This window comes from Anser anser (genome assembly GCF_964211835.1).
Source record: "Anser anser genome assembly, chromosome: 4".
In the NCBI taxonomy this organism is placed as follows: Eukaryota; Metazoa; Chordata; class Aves; order Anseriformes; family Anatidae; genus Anser; species Anser anser.
The window spans coordinates 51,526,653-51,554,373 of NC_139724.1; the positions used below are offsets into that span (position 1 = coordinate 51,526,653).

Consider the following 27,721-nt stretch of genomic DNA (forward strand, 5'->3'; position numbering starts at 1 on the left):
TCTTAAAAGGGCAGGGTGTGAAAGCAACTACTAGCTTCCCTGTTTTTGTTGCAGTTGTTCCAGTGCAAACCTATTCCATTATTACCGATGAATGCTGTCAGATAAAAAGAAAAATGAGGTCTGCTGTGTACGTCGGTATCCATGTCACTAATTGAAGCTGACACCACAGTGTTTAGAGAATTCCATTTCTCGTCTTGATAAGCACACAGGCCTGGTTAATTCACTAAGTAACCTTTATTAAATTGAGCAGATGGTAAATCACATTTTTCTTTTTCTTGCATCAGACAGAGGTTAGAAAAAGGTCACTAAGATTTCCTGTGAGACTTATGATAGAAAGCACATGGTATTCTGAATTATTCTTTCTTGGATGTATAGAGCCCGTTCTTCATTTCAGAAGATAATCTGCACTTTATCTCGACATGACGTGTTACTATTTCACTAATGCCCAAATTACCTCATGCTTGCTGCTGTTTTCACTGTACAGAAGAATATGCTGAGCAGTCTGTAGATGAGATGACAAGGTCACATTGTCCAAGAAGAACATATCTGATCCCTCAGATGCTTTATATTAACACTTTTAAATTTCTGTGGTTGTTCAAAGCTAGAAGAAGAGATTATCCACTGAAATTAATAATACTTGTTGTGCACTATAGGAATTGGAGGTGAATACAGCCCTGTACTTACGGAAGAGGGTGAAATCTATGTGTTCGCATTGTGTAATGTGAGAATGCTTCATCTCCCTGGCTTGTGTAAACCAGAGGCAATGCTAAACTCCCACTGAAGGATTTGCTTTTTTCATTCCATCTAGTAAACCTGCACTTGCTTCTAGTTACACAACAGAACTGTATTTCCTGCTGTTGCTAAAATAGTCCAAAGAAATACAACAGGCTTACTCTTACTCCGTAATTTGAATCAGTGGTATATTTTAAACACCGGGAAGTCATGTTGGTGCAAACCTTGAGCAGCAAGTAAAGAGAAAATAGGAACTCACTTAATGAATGCCATTTTTCTGCCCCCCTTCTCCATGTTTCCGTATAACAATACTCAAATTTAATCACAAATTATATTGAAGTGTGCTATCCCCATCTGGGATAATGAAGGTGCATGAAATTTGCAACAGAAAGGATGCAACAAAAACTGCAACGTGATACATCAGGGTGGAAATCAATAGTGGAAACAACATTGGTGAACAATTGTTTTCATATCACAATTTCTTACATAGTCTGAGAATATCCAAGACTCACTGAAGTGTCTGAAGCAGTTTTACCACAGTCTTCTGTTTGTTTTATTTCAGAAGACATTTAATCTTTTTGTTTGTTTTTTTGCAGTGGCTAGATGACTGCAAAAGAACATTTGGTACTGATGATGGTATTCATGGCACTAACACGGATGCCCAGGTAGGTGCATCTCATTTATCTCATTTGTGAGTCTGTGGATATGAGATTTTAAAACATACTTACATCTGTTGCACAAAAACCCCAACATTTTCAGAGAGATTAAAATTGTATGAAAAGCTTTTCATTTCAGTTATCATACTATCTTTTGGAAACTCAGGTTCTTATGAAGTAGTGGTCTAATAAAATGGGCTCTTTTTAATAAAAGCTGGCGACCAGTCTTCAGTTCTAGGCTTAATAACACTGAGTAGATAAGCAGACTAGATACCATCTGTGTACCAGCAAGTCCACTTTTATGCAGCTGTTTCTAGAAGAAAAAAGATTAGCTTTCTGCTTACAAGCTCAGATAAATTGTCTAGCCAAAAACCTCTACTGAATTTAATATAATTAGTACTATATAAATATGTATGACCTTTCTGGAGCTGTTGTTTGGGTGGAAAGGAACAAGGAATAAAGTAGCAGGATCGCAAAAATTTCATGAAACATTTTTGTCAACACAACATTTTGTCGTCTAGCAGGTGAAGTGACCTGTTACTATTAGCTTGGTATTTTGTATGTATTTGCATGACATCATCTATGTTTAACATTACTAATTGCTATAGTAAGTGACAGCTTTTCCCCAAATGGACCAGGACTTTTTTGTTTAAACAATAGCTGCATAATGTTGACAATGTAAATTAAAAAAAAAGGCAGATCCAAAACCTGCCATTAGTATGTACAAGGAATCTGCCATTTAGAGGCCTGTAATAAGAACAGTGAAACATGTAAGAAAGTAGAATTGTAGATAGCAGGCTAGCTCACATTTTCACAACGACACCTTGACAAAATCCCAACTTCAGGCTAAGGAAGGAAAAATTTTACTCCTTCTGTTCAGTCAAGCTTACTCATTGATACAGTCAGTTACATTTCTGCTGCTGAAAATGTGGTGTTCAGCAACAGAAATTTCCACTGTATACGTGAACTGCTTCTTTCATACAGTTTTCATTTAGTCTCATATATATTTATATAAACAAAATTATTTGCATTTTTAGAGTAATTATATGTGTGATAGTGTAGTGATGATTGTTATATCACATCAATACTACGTGTTTTTAAAATGTTTTATGTAGCTAAGCATGAGTAATAAGGCAAAATAATTACTCACAAGCTAGCTACCACTTGCAAGGGTTTTTGCTTTGCAAAAATCATATTTGGTATATTTTACACTTGTTTTACGTCTTCATATACTGGCTGGCACATGTTTAGAAATATGTAACAACGCTCAGTATTACAAAACAGTACATGTTCTATATTTTGATTTAAAAAACAACATTTATGTGTTTCAGTCTGTGTATTCAGTTATATGTATTTCAGTTCAGAATTGCTTATATTGGCTCTGTTATAAACTGTTACAACATTGCCATGAAGTTAAATATTACTATTCCCACTATATAGTGAGACAAAACAAGAAAGGGAGGGAAAGCCACACGCAGTCTGTCATTTAGCTCGTACAGAAAGAATGCAGCAGTCAGTGAGGAAGTTTTATTCGTTCCCCCCCAATTCGGCCGTGTTTAAAGACAGCCTCAGAAAAGGTGCTGTGTGACCAGTTCTTACTGATTATTTGTGGGGACCTGCTTTGTTGGTTTTTTGGTTTTGTTTTGTTCTGTTTTGGATTTGTTCTTTGGTTGTTTTGTTTTGTTTTGTTTCAGTCCTAGCCTACAAGGCACGCTGGCAATTTTTTCATGTGCTCCTTGCACTGCAGGTTCATTTAAAACCATTTTAACTTATAGTATCCATTGAGGAAGCTGAGTCCTGTTATTCTGCTTCATAAACATATACTCCTTTAGTAATAAATTTATACACAACAATTTTACAGTGCCTTCATGGAGATAGAGAAGTTACCAAGTGTAAGAGCATTGTTTCAAAAGTGTTTGTAAATGGAGCGTGGGGCTGCTAAGTCTATCCAGTCAACCAGTTAATGCTAAAAATATTTAAATGTTGTCTGGCTCAGAAAAAACAGGGCTGCAGGGCTGCTTCATTCAACACGCATTTTTCATTCACTAACAACATAAGGTTTTATTCCTAATTTTTACCACTGTGGTAAATACAGCTAAGAATAGTGAGGTGAACTCTGTTCTGGCTCATGTATTACCAGCAGTCTTGCAAGTAAACCTAATTATAGAATTTTTGCTATTAGTACGTACATGCAAGCCTGAAAGAATGCATCTGGACTCAGGCTACACTGTTCTTACAGGACTGGCAGGTAGAAAAATCAGATTATTTGACAACTGGTCAAGTATTATGTGAAAGTCACTGAAGCAGCATAATGCTATTCCTAAGGAAAAATCTCTCTTGAATTTTTAGAATAATTGTCAGTGTGATTGGGGGAGGCTTATTTATGGCTTACAGCAGTATTAAGACTTGGCTTGAAGAACACTGGGTCTTAATGACTAATTATTAAACAAATGGACCCTGTCATTCCTCAAAGTCTGACTCTCTGTGCTCCATTGGAATAAGTAATAAAATCCTTGTCGACTTCGGCAGTTCAAGATTGTATCTCTTTGCAGTGTTCAGTGCCTCAGAAGTTTTTGCTTATATAATTGCACTATGTGTATGATAGCACAGAATACAGAACAAAAATACACGTTTATAGTTTAAGTACACTATAAATTATTATACATGTAGTGTATAGTTATGTGCTTAATAAAGCTTATCTGCTTCTGCCTGTTGGAATCAGGAATTAGTTGTATCTTCATACACGTGTGACCATTGTACATGGCATAAATGCCATCAATATGCTTAGTGCGGTACAAAGCACAGAAGTTAATTTCCTGTCCCTAGCCTGAGGAATATGTTTTCTGATGTTTTCTCTCCCTGTTTCTCTTTCCCAAACATTTTTCTGAAATTGCTTGTAAAACCATGTGCAATTAAGCCACGAAACTGTCACAATGAGGTGTTGAGGATAAAGTTTAGCAAAATGAAGAATTTTCTAATCTAAAATCTTAAAAACAAGAAAAAAAAGTTCAGAATTCAAATTAACATTGCATCTCAAATTTTAAAAAGCGTTATCTAAGCTTAAACTATAGTGCTACAGAACAAGTAACAAGACAGATATCCAGACCTAAATATCCTTGCTTTTGATTTCTTAATTTTTATACGTTTAAGATTATACACTATGTAAAGACTCAGGAAGGGTTGTAAGGTGAAGTATGTTACTCCTGTTGTAGGACAACAAAGCCAGTGTTAATCTATTGTTAGTTACAGGAGCAAGTGCTTAGTAATTTCACTTCAGTCTGTTATTTTTTTTTGTTAAGGGTATATTTGGAGCGTGTTACTTGTATTTCATCCTCCATTTTGCCTGGGACATCTTTTACCCTAATTAAAATGATTTCCTACACTAATTCTTGATCTTTTTTCTTCCTTTGTGTTTTTGTGACCTGCTCATCTTCTTGCTTAGCAAATGGAAATTCTAGCAGTAAGTGATGGTTCTTGATTTATCAAATACTTAACCATGCCAGTCAACCAACTGGTCTCCATCTGTCTCGTCCATTTGTGACATAGTGATGTCTTGTCATAGACTATTACAAAAATGCTGTGTGCTTCAATTTTGCATAACCTAACGCATTGAACTGTTGGTTCTTTGTAGATAATAGGATCCTGTAGTTAGTAGAACCTTAGAGATGGTTATTCCATTAGAATTAGCTTTTATGTCTGTATGTAAAGCAGTATTAACAGTCTGCACCTCCACTAGTTTTAGATGCGTAAAAATGGAAGCAAGACTGTGCTGTTTTGTTTCCTTAAAATATATCATTGTATTTTCTAAAACAGAAACAGAGCTATGTTTCACAAAGGAAACATTATTCTTACATCCAAGAATGGAAATATTTCCCTCTTATTCCATCAGGCAGGTGTAAGCTAAAGACCAGGTTATACATATCTTAGTAGTGGTTATGAAAGATTGCATACTTAGAGATGACGACTACTTCTTTTGGATATTCTTGAATTTATAGCAGTAAAAATTCAACAATAGAAGTAAGGGATGTATGTATGATATTCTGTCTTGGAACATGACATTTTAAAGTGCCTCTTGAATCACTTTTTTTGTTCCTTTTTGGAAATGTGACTACTTATTAAAAAGTGAACTTTTAACCTGTGTGAGAGAGGCTACCTATAAATCTAGAACTGGATGAAGCTTTCATCTGCTTTTCATTAGCTTCTTGCTACATTAGCTTGCAAATCTTCTTGGCATTTTCTTCAGTAACCAAATAACTACTTTTAATTTTGCGCATTCTATACTGAAGTCGTCATTTATTGCTTCTTGTATTGGATTGCAGGTGTTTTGCACTTTCTGAATATAATAACGTTGTTTACATTTGTAGGAGCTGGAGTTGTGTCGGAGGCTATATAAATTGCATTTCCAGTTGCTGCTTCTGTTCCAAGCCTACTGCAAACTTATCAGCCAAGTAAACACAATCAAAAAAGAAGCGGAGGTAAGGCAAATCACGCCATTTAGCTACTTATTGTTGACATTTCAAAGCCAAACCATTTAAAATACTTTGGTAATGTGTTCGTCAGCAGGACATCTTTTTAGGGTGAACTGAAGGAGGGTACCAGCTGTTTTATAAGCCATTAACAAAAGATTTAAGTAGAACCTGCAAGAATTTTCTGAGACATTCAATTATCTGTGTTGATTTTTGTACAACCTGAAAGCTCTTAAATAGACGGGAATGCAGGGAGTCCAGGACTTTAAATATTTCACTAGCACTCCTGGTGTATTCTAATCAAGCTGCAATCAAGGTACATCAAATTCAATCAACAGATTGAATCTGTGATGAAGCCCCTTTCCGTCACCCCAGTGGTTCCTGTTACAAACACAGTAACTTACTACCAACTGATTGCATAAGTGCATCGCATCAGCCACCATTCAGTTTCACTGCAACCTTAGTCCCCCAACCTACATGTACTTAGTAATGCATCCTGGACGTCTTGGGCTTGATTTTTAGGTGTACTAACTTTAGAAGTGAAATGCGTCATTCAGCTGTGCACACGTGGTACATATGTGACGATAATCAGGTTAATCTGACTGAGTTATGCTGCTGTTAATGTCTTTTCACATTCTGCCCTGGAACTGTAATGCAATAAAGAGGTAGCATTTTTAAAAAAAATGTCTTGCTTGATGTAGTAGGGAGGAAAACAAAAAATAGGGCTGGAAGTCTTTGGTTTAGGAGTACATTAGGAAAAAAAAATATGCATGTTCTTCACTTAGATTTCCAGATTCTTGTAGAGGCTGCAAATAAGTCAGTTCATTTTGTGTGGAGAATGTTATGGAAGGTCAGCATCACCTCACTTCCATTTCTTGCCTGAGTTTCCAAGTCAGCTGTAAATCATATTCTGAGTATGCCCTTGTCTTTTACTCATACATTGGAACTAAAGCCAAAGATACTATTATATACATTGGCTGCATTACAGTTACTCTGCTGGGCTACTAGTCTTCCAGATTTTTCCTCCATGTTTAGGTCGTCCTTGTAATAACACAATTTCTGTTGTACTTTCCAAAGTGTTTAATTCTTCATGTCAATTTAATCGTCATTAAGTGATGTGAGGAGAAAAATGTATTTTTTTAAACAAATTTTAAAAGGACAAAGATGGAAACTTCATCAAGGAAAGCATGAATACCTGGCATAAATACGTGGGTCGTTAAACTAGCTGTATTCTTAAACAACTGAAGCAAATATTTGGATTTACTTCTTCTGTATCTCATTTAGGATTGCAACACGGAGGAAAAACATACGTTTCTGATCTGCTGAAAGTTAATTTGGCTAAAAATGTAATTGAACTAGAAAAGCTCACTCTTGCATTTGTTTTAGGTCATAAACATGTCTGAAGAACTTGCTGTCCTGGAGACCTGTCTGAAAGAGGCTGAGTCTGCATCTGACAGTGGCATCGAAGAAATTGAAATTGCAGAGGCTTCCCAAGCTAGCACAGAAACAGCAATTCACTCTCTCATTGAAACCCTGAGAAGCAAGGAGTTTGTGTCAGCTGTAGCACAGGTCAAGGCTTTCAGGTAAATGCATAAGGATTTTGCTTTCTGCCCTGATTTTCCTAATGGACCTTTTTAATTTAAAGATAGGGATGGGCACTATTCCAATTTTTTTCAGCTCTTGCTAAATGTTCTTACTGAAAGGACAAGAACAGTTGATTCATGACTGTTCATTACTTCTTCATATACATTTTGTGATTTTAAAAAGGCAATTCTAGTAATATTCGTTCTTCAGAATTTGTCTTTGAGAAAAATGATACTGTTAACTACTAGGACTCTACAGAAGAAACGTTCCTCTTGTGTTTTAATGTCTTCTGTTCAGATGTCTGTATTAAGAACTCTTAAATATTTAAATACTTCATTTTTTAATGTTTAAATACAAATTGTGTGTTCACAGATCCATTTGGCCCCATGACATCTTTGGCAGTTCTGAAGATGACCCAATCCAAACACTGTTGCACATATATTTCCGTCATCAGACACTTGGTCAAACTGGTAGCTTTGCAGTAGTAGGCTCCAACCAAGATATGTCAGAGGCCAGCTCAAAGCTGATGGAACTTAATCTAGAAATTCGAGAGTCTCTACGCATGGTGCAATCCTATCGGCTTCTAGGGAAAATCAAACCAGGAGTAAACCTTGTGAGCACTGGATTCTGAACAGCTGTCATTTAGAAAAGAACTGATATTGAGGACACTTCGAACTATTATCGAGCACCTTTCATTTAAAAGAAGAATGAAAAAAATGTTACCTTCCAGCAATCCTGAAAAATGACAGTTTCATCACAGGAAGAAATTGTTTCATCAGAAGTAAAAATCTAAAAATAGAAGTTAACATCTTACTTGACTGCTCTTTCTATGCGGTAGCTGTGTGGCAGTAGTATTTTTTTTTAATTAAATATATGTATAAAAACTACATGAAAGGAAAAGGGCTTAAATGTAATGCATACATATGCATTATTATCTGTTGTAACAGAACTATAAATGGTGTTTGCAGTAACAGCCTCTAAAGGTTGAACCAATGCCGCAGGTGGGATGAGGCTAAAATCAAGGCTGGTTTATTTTGGCTGAAGACCTGCAATGCTTCCTGGCTTTCCAGCAGCAGTAGATATAATCATCAACTAATACCTATTGAGACACTTTGCAATGTCATGAAGAATGTGCGGTCAAACATGAGTAGGATGACTTCTGACTGCAAAAACCATTGACTTCTCAATGTTTTATTTGCATTTGTTGTCTGTAACAAGGAAATGATGTGTGTGAGTTGGAATGTATGGCTATGTGACAGTTGTTTTTTGAAGGTATGGATGATTGTTAAATAAGGTCTCAGAGCATGCTTAAAAGAGCTGCAAGATTATTTTTGAAGAAATTTTATTTTATTAGATCTAATCCTCATAGTGTGTAAATGTTAGGACATTTAATAATATTTTAAACTGGGATTTCCCAGTGTTTCTAAAAGAAATAATATATCTGTTAACTTTATTGGAATGCTGCTCAGTTCTCTGATCAGTGCTTATGTTACAAATATTGATAACAACTAACCAAAAAGTAGCTGCCTGCAGAGACTTTAAAATGTATATTAAAGATATATGCTGCCCATCAGCAATTCTCATTAGAAGTTAACTTATTTTATTCTGTACATATTCTAGAAACTGTATAGTGCAAAAACAGTATTTTTCTTGTAAATTTGTGCAATGCACTGTTAAGACAGTAGGTGTATAAAGCTATGAGGGGAAGGGGAAGAAATTCTCCCTGTTGGTAGTCACATACATGACTTGCAGTCTGAGCAGTCTGCAGGGTTCAAAGAGTTTCAATGCACATACATGCATCTTCATGACTCAACTTAAGCCTAAGGAATTGGGACTATAGAGAAAAAAAGACTGACTACCAGACTACCAAACCATGCAAACAGGCAATATACTCATAGTTCAGTGTCAAAGTCTGTAGCATAAAACAAACTGGATTCTGTTGAAACCAATAGCATTTTGTAAAAAAAATAAAAATAAAACAAAAAAATAAAGAATGTAGTCCCACAATTCCTGTGATTTGAAAGGAGCACCCAGTATTTTTATATACATCTCTTACCCACTGTGATTTTTTTAATGGGCTCTAATTCCAGAGTTTAGAATGTAGAATTGAAATTCTTAGCTCTGCCTTTTTGGGGGAAGTGGACCCCACTAGAAATGTAATTATGCTAAAACACATTAATTGAAGGCACTGTGCACGCTGTTGGACTGCTGACAGTAGTTATCCTAACAAGCTCTGTAACTGGTCAAGGCACATCCATAATCACTGTATTTTTTTTCCCCGACCCTGATAAAATTGAATTATTTTGATGGTTTTGTGGTACTGTAGATGGTGTTCTTAATTATTAAATAAGTATTTACAGGGGGATAAGTAGTTTTATTTAGTGGTGCATTACACTTTTATTTACATCATCTTTTACCAGCTTTTTTTTGTAAAAATAAAAGACATTGTATCTATCATCTTGTGTATTTTTACAAGCTAGAAGTACATACCATACTTTTAGGAGTGCTTAAGTACTTACCTAAACACTGACTACGGAGGACTGGGAGCCCCAAACTCATCTTTTTCCTCATGTCCTGTCAATGCAAGAGCATTTTCCTAGACATCTTCTGAGGACATTAGGTTTTGTAAGGCAACTTAAGCCTGAATTTCTATATGTAATTCCTTATACATCTTCCTTGGTTTATAATGGAAAGTAGAAATGGGACCTGCCCTGTGGAACAGAAATCATGGTACCTTATCATCTGGATATTCCTTCTTTCACAGAAGTTTAAGAAGTATTTCCAAACTTCCACTGCACAGCTTGTTCTGTACAGAGTCCTGTCCTTTGCTATTAGCTGCTCACAAGCCTCTTCATCAGGAAAGCATTAAGCCAGGTTGAGTACTGTTCTTGCTGGTTGCCACTTCTCCAAAATTACTCACTCTTGACTAGGGCATAAGCTGTCACACTGCATTGCCTGGTGCCAGGTATCACAGAATCACTAAGGGTGGAAAAGACCTCCAAGACCATCTGGTCCAACCACCCCCCCCCCCCCACCATCATCCACCAAACCACGTCCCTAAGCACCACACCCAACCTTTCCTTGAACACCCCCAGGGACGGTGACCACCACCTCCCTGGGCAGCCCGTCCCAATGCCTGACTGCTCTTTCTGAGAAGAAATTTCTCCTAATTTCCAACCTAAACCTCCCCATGCACAACTTGAGGCCATTCCCTCTAGTCCTATCACTAGTCATCTGTGAGAAGAGGCCGACCCCCAGCTCCCCACATCTTCCTTGCAATGAGGGCTCCCCTGAGCCTCCTCTTCTCCAGAGGAAACAACCCCAGCTCCCTCAGCCACTCCTCACAGGACTTGTGTTCCAGGCCCTTCACCAACTTTGTAGCCCTTCTCTGGGCACACTCCAGGGCCTTGATGTCCTTCTTGTAGTCAGGGGCCCAGAACTGAACGCAGTACTCGAGGTGCAGCCTCACCAGAGCAGAGTACAGGGGGATGATCACCCCCCTGGTCCTGCTGGCTACATTATGCCTGACAAGCCAGGATGCTACTGGCCTTCTTGGCCACCTGGGCACACTGCCAGCTCATGTTCAGCCAAGCATTAACCAACACCCCCAGATCCTTCCCTCTGCACAGCTTCCCAGCCACTCCACCCCAAGCAAGGTATGTACTAAGCCTCTCGGTAGTAAAGGCTGTCTAAAACCAAGCAAGATGTCAGACATCTGTAATATGTGCTGAATACAGCACTGATAGAGCTAATGTCTGCAAAGACTCTTCATGAAGAAGCCGTACAGGGCAAGTTCAAGATATCTTTGAAGAACTGACAACTCTGTTCCTTCCTGCTTTGCATAATCACGAAGGTCACAATCAGCTTTCCTTCTTTCTGCTGAATCTAGGAACCAGTGCCCATAACACAGCATCTGCTGTCAAGGACATGATAGAGCAGTAAAGCAGAATAGGGTACAGAATTGTTACTGTGGCATCAAGTAAAAGCACTGAATATATTTATGTAAGAGGAATGGCAGTCAGAGCTACTGCTGCATTAAGCATTAAGGAATGCCACGGCATGAAGGAAAGCTTGTTTAATATCCCTGCCCACTGCACTCCCCCTCCTCCAAGGCCCAAGACCTCACAACAGGTGAAGGCCGGGCCAGCCCTCAGCCAGCTGCTTGAACACTGCTAAAGCTCACCTGCAGCTCTGACCAGCTGCACCTGCTCCTCCTCCAGCTATACACCTTCAAACAGCAGCAACTGCTGCTAGAGACTGCCATTCTGAGGCATGCTCAGCTCCACTCCGGGCTGTTACTGATAATCAGAGGAGTCGGCCTGTTCACAGCAAGTAACCTCAAAGCAACGCTTGTGAGGATATCTGTACGAGTAGGAAGTGCTCAACTGCTCCTATTTCTGTTAGCTGCCATAACATTTCGTACTGACACGGCACAAAACGATTTCTCAAAGTCATTACCACAGTGAACACTCGTAACAGTCAGTCTCACACACTTCATCAGGAAAAACTGCAGCTCTTAGAGTGGAGGCAAACAGGAAAATACATGAACATCCCTTGAGGGAAATATGCTCAGGGAACGACCAAAAAAAAAGCAGCCCAGATCACCATTACTACTGGGAGATGAGGTAGCCTGTGGGTAGGTGGCTGCAGAGCGCAGACCTGCCTCTGCGTCCAGTACTGGAGCTGCAGGCAGGATTAAGGCACCCATCTACTTTCCAAGCTGAACATGGCAAGGACGGAACCTAAAGTCTTCCAGTGAGCTGGTAAAGCAAGGATAATTCCTTTGCGATAGTGGGGAAAGTGCTTCAAGGGGAAGCACGAGGTGAAACAGCTCCTGCTCTGGGGTTGGTGGGTCTGCTACTCATTCCCAGAATGAGTTAGGCTGCTGTAGCAAGTAGTGAAGCAAGAATAAGATTACAATGCAATAAATCAGCGGTGATTCATTATACCTTACTGCAAAACATTTGAATGCCAGAACTATGAGAAACTACTGCAGTAAGTTCAAGGGACATGTTAAAATAAAGCAGGAATTGACAGCAAGAGGAGTTCTGTTCCAGATGAGCTACAGAATTAACCCTGTCCCTCTAAATGGACACTCCTGGGTGCACAAGACAACATGTGCCTACCCTGCCATACAAGTTTCCTTAAGAGAAGCAGCTACTGCAGCTGTTAACAGGCTGCTTCCCCATTTTTCTCTTTAGCTAGGGGGGGATCACACAAGCCAGGTGCAGACACAGGTCCATTTGTTGGAGAATTCAGTCTTTCCCAAGAGAAGTTACCTTAGAGTTCTCCAAGAGGCTTAGGCCAGCATAATGCTTAATTTTGAAGTTAACAGCTTTATTAGCATTCTCAGGAAAGTACATGTTCCATCAGTTTACCCAGCTCCTTAGCTATGAGGCAGAGGGTGTAGGTTTTTAACCAATTCACGAGTCTGTTCAGGTGGCAGTTCTGTGGTGCCAGTCAGCTTGTAACGCTGCTGCCTCCCTGCTGAGGCCACTGCCCTTGACAGCAAAAACAGGCTTTGGACACTGCTGGTTCTGCCTTCACTATACCAAGAGCTCCCAGCTCCAAGCCCAGTCCCAGCAGGGTGCAGGGGTTTGGTCCTTTCCTGATGGAAGGCAGCAAAACCACCTCTAGATCTACTAAGTGTAAGCCACCAAGTGCACAGCTCTTTCTTTGTGTGTCATCTGCAGGTACAAAAGGAAGCCAGGCAGATGCAGTGCCAAACTTTTGAGCCTGTGAAGGGTCACTTCTCCTGATAACCCCGTGGAAGTAAAGATGTGTAATCTATTTACCAGAAGTCTGTAACACCACTGACTCCCTTCCCCAGGGCTTCCTAAGAGCTGTCCCTGAAGATGCATCAGGACCACCACAAGCATTTTTGGCGCTAGTCTACAACACAAGACCACCAGCTGAACCAGGCACAAACTAGCTGTGCCAGCAGAAGCAGCCTAGCTCTCACAGAGCACTTCTCTCAATCATTATCTGGAGACGAACAGCAAGTGCAGGAGACTTACTACATGGAGTACCAGTGTGCCCAGTAAGTGAATGCAACTGGACATTTTGTTCACGAGTGATGCTCTACTGCCTACTGTAAGTGTTGTTTTGATGTTCAAATGGTTGAACTTCAAGTGCAGGAGGAGTAACACCCTTTCCCATCTGACATTCTACAAGGTGCTACCATCAAGACAGTGATGCCAAAACCATCACTAGTTTGCAAAACATTAGTTGTAGGCTCTTTCCTGATGCAAGTTATGGAAGTTGCAACCCTCTGAGCTGGGCACAAACCCACCCGATCACCTGAGAGTGCTTTGCAATACTTTTAATCACATGCTTTCCCAGCTACACCTCGCTAAGTACCTTCAAACAGTAACAGCAACAACAAAAAACCTCTGCTCTACTTGCAGTCTTGTAGAAGAGTCCCGAAACCAACGCAAACCCCCATCCCCTCAGATAATGTACTTGAAGCTGAAGGTGCTGTCGCAGGAGAGGCGTTTCCCCTTGCACCTCCCGCAGAGGTCCTGGCGGTGGGGCCTCTTGGGGTCCACGTGGCGCAGCTTCACGGGGCAGGTGCACCTCGTCTGCTTGCAGCTCTGCGGGGCGAGGCAGCGGTCGGTGGCTGTGACCCCGAGCGCGTCGGGGCGAGGCAGGGGGGACACCCCTTACCTGGCAGGTGATGTCCTCCACGCGGTACGGGTTGTAGGACTTCTGGCAGGTCCGGCAGAACTGACGGAAATAGACCTGCGGGGCAGGCACGGGGTCAGCGTGGGGGGCGGCTGCGGGGCGATGGGGGGGCCCTGGGCCGAACTTACCTTGTTGGTGCCCTGCACGCACCAGACGTAGGCGCTCTCCCAGCGGATGTTGCAGTCCTTGCAGTGGTAGTAGCCGTACTTCTGCTCCAGGAACTGCCGGGGACAGCAGTTATCGGGGGGGGGCCGTCCCGGACCCGCTCCGCTCCGCTCCCCGCCCCGCCGCCCCTCACCTGGAAGCGCAGCCGGGTCTTGCCCGGGGCCGCCTCCCGCTTCTGGGGGGCTGCCGGCGGCTCCGCCCGCGCCTCCTGCTCCTTCTCCTTCTCCTCCTCCTTCTCCCGGCTCCCCTCCGGCCCCGGGGCGGCGGCCGGGCGCTGCCCCAGCGGCTCGGCCTCGGCCTTGGCCTCGCCCTCGGGGGGCTTCTCCCAGCTGGCCCGCACGGCGGCCGCCTCCGCCTCCCGCTGCTGCTTCTCGGCCGCCTCCTCCCCGACGGCCGGGGGCTCCTGCTCGGGCTCCTCGAGGAAGGCGGTGAGCCTGCGGGACGCCATGGGCGAGTACACGGCGATGGTGCGGGGGAAGCGCACGGCGCGGGTGCTGGTGGTGGCGGGGCTGCCCTGCTCCTGCTCCGCGTACCGCTCCGCATCCTGCTCCAGGTCCTGCTCCGGATCCGCTTCGCGGAGCCTGGCGGCGGGGCCGGCCCGGCGGCGCAGCAGCGTGCGGGGCCCCAGGGAGCACTGCACCGAGGCGTCCTGCCGCGGGTTCACCTGGACGCCCACCTCCTTGGTGTTGGCCTTGCGGAGCCGCGGCGTCAGGTTGGGGTTCACCTGCGACAGGATGGCCTTCAGCTGCGCCCGCTGGTAGTTGTCGAAGTACTCGGCCGCCGCCGCCGCCGCCTCCCCGTAGGCCGAGAAGTAGCCGCCCCCCCTGGGCCGCCAGCCGCCCGCAGCCCCCGCCTTGCCCTTGGGCTGCGGGTAGCGGTACGAGTACGGCGGGTAGGCGGCGTACAGGTAGCTCTCCATCGCCTCCTCCGACATCGCGCCGGGCACACCGCTGCCCTGGGGGCCTTAAATACCCCCGGGGCGGGGCACGGCCCCCCCCCCGCCCCCGACGGCGCCCGCCCCGCCGCCTCCTCCCGGCCCCGGCCCTCCCGGAGGGGTCCCGGGGCCGTGCAGCCCTCCCTGCCCGAGCCCCCCGCGGGATGAAGCAGCGGGGACCACGTTTGGCTCAGCTCGGCCGTGTATTTGCGGGGAGGACAAGGAGCGCGGCGGTGTTACAGCGGGGGGAGGCACGGGGGTACACGCGTGCAAGGTGCTTCGCCCACCCGCCCGCCCTGCTGCTGCGTCGCGTCGACTCCTCTGAAACGCCGGGCTCCTTCCTCGCACCGCTCCTGCTGCGCTCGGGTGGACGCGGGCCTCCTTGCACGAAGACGTACGGTCATCGGGATGCGTCGCAATGGTACTTTTTCCTTTTTTTTTCTTCATTTTTTTGTAATTTTTATACACGTTTGAGGAAACACAATGGCAACACACACACACACATCACCTCATACGATGGGAGCAGCTGGAACAGCGGTGGGCCCGGCCCCAGGCGTCACCGCGGTGTCGTGCCTAAAGCGCGGTCTGCATCGTCTCCACTGGAACCGAGCCGTGCTCCTCCGCGGTCACCGTGCCGTACGAGGTGTCAGCCACCTCCTCTTCTTTCAGCTTCTTGTAGGAAATATCCGTGTCTTCCTCTTCGCCGAGCGCCTCTTGTTTGTAGCTGTCTCTCCCGTACATCTTGTACGCCAGCACAAAGAGTCCCGCTTCTGCCGACTGAAACAGCGCGTACAGCAAGGGAAACATGTACATGCTCCCTATGAGCTGCGGGGGGAAGGTGAGTTTTAGGATGGCCGTGCAGAGCTGGACGTTTTGGCACCCTGTTTCCAACGAGACCGTTCTCCTGCAGTGCGGGGGCATTTTAAAGATGGTGGCTAAGCCGTATCCCAAGGCGTACCCCGCCAGAGGCATCAGCACCGCGATGGCGTAGACGGATGCAGGAATGTGTGCCATCAGGTCTGGTCCCAGCATGGTCCCCGTCAGGATGAACAGGATCACCAGAGTCACCAAGAGGGACCACAGGGAGATCTGGCACAGACACAGACATTGACAAATGACACAGGGGTTATTAGTTTAAAAGCAACTAGAGGCTTGACAGAGAGTGAATTGCAGAGGGTGGCTGTGCTGCTGTTTCTGTTTGCTCCTTGCCCAGGAGTTTGGAGGTCTTTGCTCTTATCCCAGGAAGGGAAGGGGCTGAAATTGCCCCTGACCATTTTCCTTCAGGGTGATTTGATGCGAAATCAGAGCAGTGGGCTTGTGCTGCCCGTTCCTTTCACCGCAAGGCCATTTTGCCCTCATGGTCTGGGGAAGCGTGGCTGTGCCTGCGGTGGGGTTCCCCAGCCCCGGGTGCAGCGGGGACAGGGGGCAGCCTCTCCTCGGGAGCTGAGCCTGCACCCCCTGCCCTTCCCCTGGCTTTCCCTCTCACCTCCACCACTACCTTCCACCACAGCCCCGTCCCCGGGGTGCCCCCCCAGGCAGCCTCCCCCCCGGGCCGCCCCGTCGGAGCCGTCCCTACCTTAACCAGCAGGTCGGCGGCGCGGGGGTGCCGGTAGCGGACGAGCACCCCCAGGCCGATGGGCAGCAGGGTGCTGCCCAGCGTCAGGCTCACCGCCCCCAGGGGCAGCAGCTGCACCAGCGTCGTGTTGATCCAGTGGCGGCTGTACACCCAGAGGCACAGGGGCATCAGGAACAGGGCCAGCAGCGTGGACGAGGCGGTCATGATAATACTGCGAGCGAAAGAGACGCTGGATCACCGCCGGATCACCGCGGACCACCGCCGGATCACCTCCTCCCCCCCCCCCCCCCCGGGGTATTTCAAGACGGGGCAGGGGGCTCGGCAGACCAGCCGAGCCGTGCCGTGCTGTACCCGTGCCCCGACGCCTACCTGAGGTTCATGTCCCCGTCGACGAGCACCGACATGAGGTTGGAGAGGTTTCCCCCGGGGCAGCAGCCGCACAGCAGCACGGCCACGGCCGCCACCTCGTCCAGGGCGAAGAGGAGGGCGAGGAGGAAGGCCAGCAGCGGCATGGCCACGAACTGCCCCAGCAGCGCCAGCAGCACCCCCACGGGCCGCCGCAGCTGCTGGCCCAGCTGCCCCAGCTCCACGGCGCAGCCCAGCCCCAGCATGGTCACGCACAGCGCCAGCCCCACCAGCACGCTCAAGCCCTGGCTCAGGGAGCGGTCCCCGAGCGCCCCGTCGGCCCCGGCCGCCGCCGGGGGCTGCTCCGAGCCGGCCATGGGCGCCCCGACGAGCCCCGGGGGGGAGCAGAGGGGGCGCTCAGAGCGGGGCGGCGGCCGGAGCCCGCATCCCGCCTCGGCTCGGCTCGGCTCGGCTCTGCTGCCCGCCGCCTGCCGCCGGTGTCGCCGTGCCCACGGGGGGCCGGGCCGGGCCCCCCCCGGCGGGGGCGGCGTCTCTCGGCGCGGCCCCGACGGCAGCGCCCCGCGGCCAGCACCGCCCCCCGGCCCCGCAGCGCGGAGGGGCCGCGGCTGGGGGGGGCTCCGCAGCACCCCCCTGACCCCCCCCAGAAGAGGCTGCTGTACGCAGGCGGGATCCCAGGGGGGTTGGGGAGGGGCGAGTGGTCGGACCCTGGCACCCCAAAGCGATCTGAGAGGGGGTACAGTGCAGGCGGGTATAAAATCGTGCCTAAAGTGGACGTGTTTCTACAGCCTCATACCCTAATTTAATAATTGTGCCTTCCTCAGTCCTTCAAAAGCAAAAACATTGCAGCACCAGCATGGGAAGCGAGGCTGGAGGCCGGTGTGCAGGAGCCTCCCCCCCACAGGCTGTGCATCCCTGACTCTTACACCGCACACTGGCACCGTCTTTTCTTCTTTGCCCCAGCAATGTAGAGGGGTCACCGCCACGCTGCCACATTACCACTCCCGGGTGCGACTGGCTGGCAAGACGTGCCTAAGGACAAAACCACAGGGAACGGCAAATTTGCCAAAACGATGCCAGTTTAATATTGTTTCGTCCGTGTTTGTTTCCTTGTCATTAGCTTAAGGAGAGCACAAGGAAGATGAGTCATTGGAGCCAAACGGCCAAATAGGATCCAGCCTGCTTCAGTTCATTCATATTTCGGGCTCCGTGCTGCTAGCTGAGGGGAGCACAGGGTCAGGGCGGCTTTCAGAGCCAACAGCAGCCTTTGGACTTAGTTTTCAGGTCCAAAAGTGTTTGTGGTGTATGAAGCATGCTTTGTGAAGTGTTACCACTATTGTTCTTATCTCGTCCTTCACATAGCCAACATTTGGCTCCACCGCATGTAGTTCAGTTGCGTATCGCACCGTCCCCGTGCCATAGTGCCCACGCCACTTCCCTGCTGCTGGAGCAGAGGATCACGGCACGCGACCCGAAGCTGTGCTGGCTGCATGGGGTACAAAGGCAGCAGCTGATCCAGGAGGTGTGAAGGGCCCAAACCCGCCCTCCCATGTTATCTGCCAGCAGCACTCCCCGGGCTGCCCGCCGGAGCAGCTCTGTTCACAGGAAGATAGTTTTATGTCACAACATGCGACATGTCATGGTGGCAGGAGGAGGTCACCAGGCCCCAGGAACCCAGCTGATGTGCCTCACTGATTGTCAGCCCCGTGGGTCCCGGCACCCTGGATGGCACCTCGCATATTTTCACATTGGGAGCGTGGAGTGAAGAAATGTTATGTCTGGCGCTGAGCATGGTTATTGTCTCTGTAATTCGCTGCGGGCTTTCATGATATGTCATCGTTACGGTACAGTCTGGAGCCTGGAGTGGTATTAAGTCGTTCTGCAGCATCTGGCTGCGAGGCAGCCGGCTCGCGCGTAGTGCACGCCACAGCGTACCTAAATCAATGGGTAATTACTTCTCTGTTTTCTTTTGTGGAGAGCGGGAGAAAACGCGCTAGCTGCCCTGGTGTTACAGGAAGTCCCAGATCGACTATTAGCGTATAAAAAGACCTGGCATATAAAACCCATCGTATATCATTCTCAAATTATTCCTCATTATTCTGTCTGTTGAAAATTGCGTGAGCGGATAAGAGATAGTGAGAGCAAGAGGAGGGAAGAAAAGCAGTCACTGACATACATGTGTGTTGCAGCTTGTAACTTTTAAGGATAATATTGCCTTACATTATTCACAGAAGAGGCTTGATTTCTGAAGGAGAACAGGCATGCTTTAACCCAACGCTGACTGTACTGTAAGGAACGACCAAAGCTGCCTTGCTGTTCATTCAGCCAGCGAGTGCTCCAGCATGACGTGTGTGGATGTCACTCACATCATTTGCTTCCACAAAAAGTGCCTGGCTTAGCCCCAGGTGATTGCGAAGCTGCAGTGATCGCGGGCACGCCGTGAGGTCCCTGCAAGGCAGCCACTGCGGTGGCAATGCCCGTTGGCGGTGAGGCCACCGAAGAGGCTGGGACACGGCCCTGTTGTGACCCCGATGTTCGGACAAGGCCTAGCAGGAGTCGTTGGTGCTTCCCAGGGGACGTACAGTGCTGTTCCTACTTTACGTGCTGCTCAGTCGTGCTGTGGATAGAAATAGTGCCCATCCTCTCCCTGGCATGGCCGGAAGAGACAGGGCCTGGCGGTGTGCGGCGTGCTGACCGGGAGGGAAACCTACAGCCTACAGGTAGGCCAGCTCCACAAAACACATGCTCCTATTGATGTTTATTACATAGATCCATTGCGGTTATTTTTTTGTGGCTTTGGAGAATTAGGAATCAGGGTTTGTTTATGTGGAGACACTGCTGATTTTGATGGCACTTCCATGGTTATTTTTGTGCTGTAAAGGCTGCGTTGGCTGGTGCTGGGATGAAGCAGGGCCCTCTCTGACACACACACTGCCCCTAGGGCGGAACAGCTATGACAGACCTGGTTTCCTTAACCCAACAGCAGGGCTTGCATTTTGGGGTGGAGGAATTTGGGTGCCTGTCCCTTCCCACCCTCCTTCACAGGAGCCGTCGCCATGGCGGGGAGGCGGCGGCAGGAGGACGGCAGCGTGCAGGCTGCTGCAGGCCTCACCAGTGGCACTCGCCCTGGCCCATGCGAGTGCCTTTTCTGCTCTAGAGCCTCTCCTCTTCAGTTCATCCTATGCCTGTTTTGTGACGCTGCCTGGCCTCACAGCTTTCCTGGGGCCCTGGGGGCAGCACCCGTGTTGTCTCCTTGTGCCCACCAGAGCATTTTTCTCTTCATAAGACCTCCCTATTTGTGGTGGTCCTGTCCCCTTCTCCTTCTGACTCCTGTTTCAAATCATAGAATCACAGAATCACAGAATGGTTTGGGTTGGAAGCAACCTTAAAGATCACCCAGTTCCACCCCCCTGCCATGGGCAGGGACACCTCCCACCAGACCAGGTTGCCCAAAGCCCCATCCAGCCTGGCCTTGAGCACTGCCAGGGATGGGGCATCCACAGCTTCTCTGGGCAACTTGTGCCAGTGTCTCAGTCCCACTGGTAGTCTCCACTCTGTTCCTCCCATGAGAGGAATACTCTGACATTCTTAACGTCTGAGATATTATTAAGTCAAGGTGTCATGGAAGGGAAAAATCTGGGTACAGCTTGAACGCATTAGCACAAGCTTCGATATTTGGCTACACCATCTTCTTTGTGTCCCACTTGTCTGCTTGACTGGGTATGGATCCTTTCACTAAAGCTCAGACCCGCAGATTGTTTCTGTGTTAGCAGTCCAGGGCAGAAATTATTATTGTAATAAAACCGTACTGTTATACTTGGTGTTCCCCCATGTTTATTTTTAAAGAGCCTCAAGACCATTAATCACCAAATGAAGTACATCAGAACTCAGGTTGCGATGTTCCAATAATTCACATCAGGACTAAGTGTTTAGAGCTATGTGATCCGCCTCTCAGAAACGAGATGAAGAGATCTTTTGCCAGCCGTCCCATTATAAACAGGCTTCTGGCCCATTTTCATGGAGGACTAATCCCGTAAACTGATTGTTGATGGACATTTGTTGAGGCAGCTGTATGCCTGCAACTGGAAAGCAGTTATTGGTAGCGGACATTCAGATGTTGCCTTGGCGAGTTTTCGTTAGCAACTAAATGTTGCATGTGAGATACCTTTACCTGAGTTCAAATAGGAAACCATTCTGCCTCAGGCACTGCTCCCTTCTGTTGCTGTTTGTGATCTTTTTCTTGAGTCGGAGTATTATCAGGATCATGATGAAAAAGCATAATAAAATAAATGACCTGATGACTAATGCACAGCTCAGTCCAGAAGAGCCAGAATTAGCATCCTGTCCAGCCAGGCAAGATGAGGCTGCCTCAAAAGACGCAGGATTCGGCCTTAAAGACCAAGCGGTGCCCCGTGCCACAGCTCTGGTTTTGTGGGGCTCCCCCAGGCAGACCAAGGGGGAGCGTGGGCACGCTCTGTTGTCCGTGGGCTTGGGGCATCCACCTCCCCACATCAGCCACAGGCAGGAGTTGAGTTGGGGGGGGGTTGAAGCACGAACTCGACATGCTACAGGCACTCGTTGAGAAGAATGAGATGGATGCGGCACACTGATAGCAGGATGTGCAAGAAGTGATAAATGGTGGTGGGTGGGGATGTGCGTACAGTCACTGGCCCAGGCCCAACCGGGTTTATAGGCTTCCATTACCCATTGAGGCTTGCAGCCCCCCTCTTAATTTCATATGCAGGAACCTAACCAGTGTTAGGGACATAAATCAAATGAGGTAGAGCACACAAATGTAGTCTTGTGCCTGTAAAAATCTATTTTTTTTTGAAAAAAAAAAAAAGAAAAGCCAGATCAGAGTAAATGACACCAAGTCTGTATTGTCCTACAGAACAGTTTAAATGTCAAAAAATACAGAAATAAATTTAATAATACCTACAGCATTGTTTGCTTTATGGAGTATTAATCTAATTGAAGAAAGACACCCCAAAGAGAAATTATGTCCCTCTCCTGCCAAAGCTTTCTCCGTATTAAAAGGGATGTCAATGGTGAGCCCCCGTGGGAAAGATAGGAGTTAACAGTATTGATAACCTATCTCACGTTACACAAAGAAATCTTTGCCCTCTGTTTTCACTTGTGTTTCTGCATCTAAGGCTCCTAGATGTGGGCTGAGACAGTGTTGTGTGAGAAGCTTTATAAACATAGACTAAAAATGCTGCTTGTTCCACTGGCAAATTTTTACAGAATAATAAAAATGAACATCTGCAGGGCTGATCCAACACAGACTCAGAACAGGTATGCTGTTACCTAAATTAAATCTCAATCTATCTACAAAGAAATCTCAGATGAATGGGAAGAAATAAATCTCAAACATAATGGTAGTCTCGTAATACCTGTCCTAGATAATGTTGTATATGAATCCCGTGAAAATAGGCTCGACACATTGGGTGTATGGACTCTTTTTAAAACTGTGATGAAGTAGGAATGTGTTTTAATAACCTAAAGAATATTCTTGATGTTGAATCTATGGTATTAGTAGGACTGCCATGTTGCTGCAGGTAAGGAAGATGTACTCTGGACTTTGTAGCCCTGTTGATTTGCCAGGAAGATGACTTTTGTCTTAGTCAATGAAATGTTTGACTTCCTTTTTGGGGTGCATGAGCAGAATGCAGTGTATGAAGCATGGAGTGGTATTTCTTCCTGCCTGAGGTGCTGACTCTACGACTAGCTGGAAGTGGTGGCTTTCTTCTGGGGTCTCAGCTTCAAAAATAATTTGGATAAATTGAAATGTTTAAAATGCTAAAAAAGAGTTGGTTGAATTTGGAAAATGGGCCCTACAGCAAAAGGTTGGCGCTCTGTATCCAAGGTGGGGCTGCTGGATGACTTTGCCATGGTCTTTAACTACTTGTAGGTGGAGAAGATTGCTAGTAAGAGCAAATAGCCTTTTCTATGGTCATGGGGAAGAGCACAAGAAAATCCAAGCTTCACAAATGGAAGCGAGGCGAGTCCAGAGGAGGAAGAGGGTGTAGGACTGCATGGGTGGGTGTTGGATATCATGCCATGCTGCAGGCTGACTTCTGTGTTTCGGCTGCAGGTTGGCAGCGTTGTCACTGGTATGCTGTGTTTAGCTGCTGGCTTGGATGTAGCAATGCCAGAAGTGTCACCTGGAGCCACTGCAGGTCTCCAGTCCATGCTGCAGCCCCCAGGACGACTCCCCTCATGGGCAGCCACCCTGCAGACCCCTGACTGCCAGCCCATGCCCACGGCCTCACCAGGGGTGCAGACAGACACACCAACACTGCCCGTTGTCAGCTACTGCACAAAGGGGTATTCTTTGTCTGCAGCCAAAATTAGCAAAAATTCATTTCTAGGACAGGCTAAATTAAAAAACAGTTTTATAGTAAAATCAAAGCTATCCAAAGATTCAATCTACTGAAAGCTTTCATTAACCTTTGTGTTTCTGTGCTGTTTCTAAGATGTGCCAACTTTTAAATGAGATGTAATTGCACTTTTTTTTTAATTTGACATATATATAAAGCTGAATATATATATATATATATCTTTCCAGCTAAAGAATTAATCAAATCTGCCGTGAATTTGTGAGTAGTTTAATTTGTCTCAGGAAATGTAATATTCTTAAGTGTTTCTGCCATCTCTAACATCAGCCAAAAATGTCCAGCCTAGGGGTTACGTTCAGCTGCTTTGGGGTATGAGCGATTAGAGAGCAGGAATAAATTGAAGTAGCTTTGGAAAATAACCTGACAAGAGCACAGAGCTGCAATGCGTTTAAGCTGCTGTAAGGCAGATTCAGGTGAGATATGGACAGGGTAAGCAAAAAGCAAAGGTACTGAAGCCTGGGACCAGCTGGCCTGGGGAGGCTGCAGAGGTCTCCCAGAAAAGGCCGGGGACATCTCCACGGCAGGAGGTGCAGGTTTTGCTCTGGGATGGCATGGTGGGATGTGGTGGCCTCCTGGTCTCCAGGTACCTGAGCCTCATCCTCCTCCTCTGTGAGCCATCAACGCCAAGCTGTGTTGGTGGAATTTGGCACAGGAGCACGGCGCTGGCCGTGGAGGAGGTTTAGGTCTACCTTGGCACTGAGTAAAGTCTAGCAGGGCTATTTCAGACTCTGTGACATGGATGGAAAACAAAACAAAGGAGCAGTCCTTGCCCTAAATCATAAAGACTACTCTACAAGACTGAACTACCAGGAATGGCAGTGAAGTGGTCAGTCACAACATCTGGCAGCTCTAAGAACAAAGGGTGAAGTGCAGGAGAGACTGAAATTTCTCTTTTCTATTTCAGATGAAGTCAGACACCTGTATGAGTGGGGTGGTTTTCCTGCCCAGCTCTGTGCTGCTTTATCTTCCCTCAGACTGGAGTGCTCCTGGGATAAATGCAGCACTTAAATTTACACAGGACTCCAAGAAGAGTTTTGCCTAAGTTGAGGGTAATGCAGTGAGTTGAAACCCAACCATACCTAACTTTGGAGAGAAAGCTGCAGCAAAAGCAAGGACACCCTCTAGTGTTTGGAGAGGACTGAGAAAACAAAAGCAAAACCAAACAAACCAATCAAGCAATATTTATGAGTTAAAAAGCATGAAAGACAGAAAAATAGGATGGCTAAAAGCAGAGTGCATAAATGGTCTATAAATGTAATCCATCTGGGTTTTGACTTTTGAGATGAGGTTACTGGTAGATTTCAGCAATTCGCTTTGGTAATTAATGCTATTTAATTATCTTTGTAATTAGGAGGATGCAGGAAGTGGGAACGTGCTGATAAAAACAACCTGCTATTAAAAAAAACCAGCTTGGTGGGGGCACCAGCACAGAAGAACGGGATTGGAGTGTTAGAACTGGGCTGAGACAAGCACAATGCCCATACAGGCCACGGGTTCTGAGACCAAAAATGAGAACGACTTTGTAATACTGTAACTATACAATTGAGGTATTCAGCCCAGATTTAGGAGCACCGATCTGAAGTGGCATCTCTGTTGAGGTAAGGAAAAATGAGGGTTAGAAGTCGGGAGGTGCTGCTGTGGTGCAGCAAGCCCTGACCAGCAGGTTGTAAGGTGGTTTGGAAGAGGCCATCTTCTATTTCTCCTGCTGCCAGTGGTGCATGAGGCGTGATGGCTGGCGAGCTGCAAGCCCTTGCACATCAGCCTCCATCTCAGTGCCTTGGGCTCTTGCTTGCTAATCTGTTCAAGCTCTTACGCCATGCGATATGCTTGCTATTTATCCTGGAGTGCAAAGTTTCACGTAGAGATAAACTGTAGAGGTAAGAAGACCACCAGATAACCCTTAAACCCCTGCTTTCTGTTCAGGAGAACTTGTAGGCTGAATTTGCCAGACCTGAGCAGAGAACTATGCTGTACCAAAGCTGCTCTGCTCCTGGATGAGAGGACCGAGCTAGGCTTGGGGGCTCTGCCATATGCACATCGTTATGTTCCTCAGGATGCTCGTGTACCTGAACGCAGCCTGGGCAATACCATCCAAGCTCAGTTCACCTAAGCCTGGGTGAATGGCAGCATAAATACATTAACTAAGTCTTTGTTGATTTTTTTCCACCTCCCCCTAGGAAGAAAAAATTCTGCCGACCCTGACATTTACAGTAGACATTATCTGCTCTGTGACATTTGGTATTATAAACTGCGGTTGGCCAAATTTCCATTCGTTACTTACCCCGCTGCCATAGACAAGGTACGACACGAATCGCTGACCCTTTTCTCCAAACAGCAGAGCACCTGCCCCCTCTCCGGGCACACATGCACAAGTGGCATTGATGAAGGGCTGAGCCCCAGGTACATAAGGGCAGCGGGATCAGAAATTGTGGCAGAGCAGGGAACTGAAGGAGTGTCCTGTATCCTAGTCTTGTGCCATAATGATTTTTGTGATGCTGAGGCCAGGTGACAGCAGTGATGCCACACTGCTGCCGCTGACATCCAGGCACTTCTTGAAACGGAGGAGAATCAGGACAAAATTCTCCTTATTCAAGTCAGCTGAAGCAGTGGTAATGGTGGTTTTATGTCTGCATTAGCCTTGGAGTGGATGGACAGAAACAACATAACCTTGCTGTAGGCTCTGGTTGGGTGAGTGAAGATAAACGGACAACCACAGAGCCGAGAAATTAGAGGCTAAGGCAGGGACTGAAGAGCAGAGGGCTTGCCTGATGTCCTCACCCACTTTGTACCAGAGAGGAGACTCCAAATGGCAGCACTTGCTTCAGTTTCATTTCTGAAGGAGGAGCATGAAGAGGATTTGTCACATGCTATGCCTGTCCTGCCAGTAATCTTCATTCAAGCAAACAGAGCTCTGCTTGCAGAACAAAGATTACGTAGCAGATATTACACCAGGGGACACCTCGTCTAGCCCCGCAGCCTGTCTGTCTGTGGCCAAGGTGTAGTGCCTGAGGAAAAGCATTAAATACACCTGGATGTATTCTGTAATTCACTGTTTGTAGCAGGTGTGGATGACGCACTATGCTGATAAATCACTTTGCTGTTAGGGAACCATTTGAGCCACCTGTGCCTTTAACCCTGCTGAGATCTGGAGCTTGGTTCAATCACTCCATTGAGTTTTGTGTCCTGCTACTGCTTAACGTAGTCACAGCTGAGCTGATCATCTAATGTGGAGGACAGTGATGCACAGCATAATTGTATGACATACCAGGGCTGAAAATACCATTGTAAAACAGTTCTAGGGAAAGTGAGCCCGAAGGAATCTTTGCTCCTTTCAGTTCAGGAATTAACAGAAGACTCTCTGAGGAGAAAGCATCTTTGCTATGCTGAAGGTCTATGTAAAACATGTATACTCCAGGGTGCTCATCCCAGCCTCATCTTCCTGGAATGAGACTACAGACGGGCTACCTGCAGGTGTCAGTCTCGTACTAGAGAATGGCCAAATACAGCTTTTTTTTTATTTAAAGAAGTCTCATCTCACACTTGTTCTAATTAAGTAACAAATAATAATATACAAAATAGTGGACTACACTGGGATAAACAATTAACAGTGACCCTCACTGAATTCTGTTAAACAGATTTACCATTACACACACCCAACCTAGAAGTAAAGCGAGCTTAACCATACTGATGCCTCATGACAAAGAGGTGGCATTCATACTAGGGAAACAGGTTTACCAAACCTGACAGCTGTGCTATTGCTACAGATTTGTTATATAGCATCTCCCCTGTAATGACCTGCATTTTAAAAGTCTGTGGAAAGCCTGTAGATCAGTTATTCCAGTCACCTTACTCACGGTATTTCTGAACTGGGAAGTTCAAAGATTTCCAATCTACTGCAGTGGTAGAAGAGATGAGCAATGAACTACCTTCAATACAAAGGCAGTAACTGATGACTCAATGTGCAGCAGAACATGCAAACTATTGCTTACGTTGCTTTGTGGCAAAATGCAGATTACACAAAGTCACCAAACACAAAGCAAACATCTTGAAGATAAGAAGAGTTGTTGGCCAGCACTGCTCTATACTTAGACATTTACACAAATCACTGGCGTGAAAATTCAGAATATAGTTTTTCATGTTACTTGAATTATGTGGTGTCCTTC

General features: G+C 46.4%; 3 protein-coding genes and 1 long non-coding RNA gene across 15 annotated transcripts in view; 2 read left to right on the forward strand and 2 right to left on the reverse strand.

Annotated features, from left to right (window-relative positions):
- Positions 1 to 8,157, forward strand: part of FRYL (FRY like transcription coactivator) — a 170,334-nt gene extending 162,177 nt beyond the window's left edge. For 9 of the 12 annotated variants that reach the window (XM_083835651.1, XM_083835662.1, XM_083835663.1 and 6 more), the window contains 5 exons: positions 1,329 to 1,397; positions 4,831 to 4,848; positions 5,753 to 5,863; positions 7,241 to 7,437; positions 7,811 to 8,157. In XM_083835651.1, coding sequence (XP_083691777.1) covers positions 1,329 to 1,397; positions 4,831 to 4,848; positions 5,753 to 5,863; positions 7,241 to 7,437; positions 7,811 to 8,069 — 654 coding nt within the window. In that variant the 3' untranslated portion in view covers positions 8,070 to 8,157. The remainder of the gene's footprint in view (positions 1 to 1,328; positions 1,398 to 4,830; positions 4,849 to 5,752; positions 5,864 to 7,240; positions 7,438 to 7,810) is intronic. The other 3 variants (XM_083835653.1, XM_083835658.1, XM_083835659.1) reach the window with 1 other exon arrangement.
- Positions 8,158 to 9,399: 1,242 nt separating this feature from the next.
- ZAR1 (zygote arrest 1) lies at positions 9,400 to 15,245 on the reverse strand. Its single transcript, XM_083835672.1, has 4 exons — positions 14,421 to 15,245; positions 14,251 to 14,343; positions 14,105 to 14,179; positions 9,400 to 14,031 (listed from the first exon to the last, which is right to left on the reverse strand). Exons 1-4 carry the CDS (start codon positions 15,219 to 15,221, stop codon positions 13,888 to 13,890), a joined length of 1,113 nt encoding a protein of 370 aa, XP_083691798.1. The 5' UTR covers positions 15,222 to 15,245; the 3' UTR covers positions 9,400 to 13,887.
- Positions 15,246 to 15,377: 132 nt separating this feature from the next.
- Positions 15,378 to 17,667, reverse strand: SLC10A4 (solute carrier family 10 member 4). Its single transcript, XM_083835673.1, has 3 exons — positions 17,167 to 17,667; positions 16,798 to 17,008; positions 15,378 to 16,310 (listed from the first exon to the last, which is right to left on the reverse strand). The coding sequence occupies exons 1-3, from the start codon at positions 17,517 to 17,519 to the stop codon at positions 15,795 to 15,797; spliced, it is 1,080 nt and encodes a 359-aa protein (XP_083691799.1). The 5' UTR covers positions 17,520 to 17,667; the 3' UTR covers positions 15,378 to 15,794.
- A 6,187-nt stretch (positions 17,668 to 23,854) lies between these two features.
- On the forward strand, positions 23,855 to 26,905 carry LOC310899379. The gene is made up of 2 exons (XR_014584252.1): positions 23,855 to 25,156; positions 25,736 to 26,905. It is a non-coding gene; the product is annotated as an uncharacterized lncRNA (long non-coding RNA).
- The last annotated feature ends 816 nt before the right edge of the window (positions 26,906 to 27,721 follow it).

What these genes read in the sequence shown, in the direction of transcription:
- ZAR1 (XM_083835672.1), bottom strand. Translation starts at nt 15,221, where the DNA reads ATGTCGGAGGAGGCGATGGAGAGCTACCTGTACGCCGCCTACCCGCCG. An exon ending in GCGTGCAGGGCACCAACAAG is followed by an intron (nt 14,180 to 14,250) that starts GTAAGTTCGGCC and finishes CCTGCCCCGCAG; the next exon opens with GTCTATTTCCGTCAGTTCTG. An exon ending in TGGAGGACATCACCTGCCAG is followed by an intron (nt 14,032 to 14,104) that starts GTAAGGGGTGTC and finishes CTCGCCCCGCAG; the next exon opens with AGCTGCAAGCAGACGAGGTG.
- SLC10A4 (XM_083835673.1), bottom strand. Translation starts at nt 17,519, where the DNA reads ATGGCCGGCTCGGAGCAGCCCCCGGCGGCGGCCGGGGCCGACGGGGCG. An exon ending in GACGGGGACATGAACCTCAG is followed by an intron (nt 17,009 to 17,166) that starts GTAGGCGTCGGG and finishes TTTCGCTCGCAG; the next exon opens with TATTATCATGACCGCCTCGT. An exon ending in CCGCCGACCTGCTGGTTAAG is followed by an intron (nt 16,311 to 16,797) that starts GTAGGGACGGCT and finishes TGTCTGTGCCAG; the next exon opens with ATCTCCCTGTGGTCCCTCTT.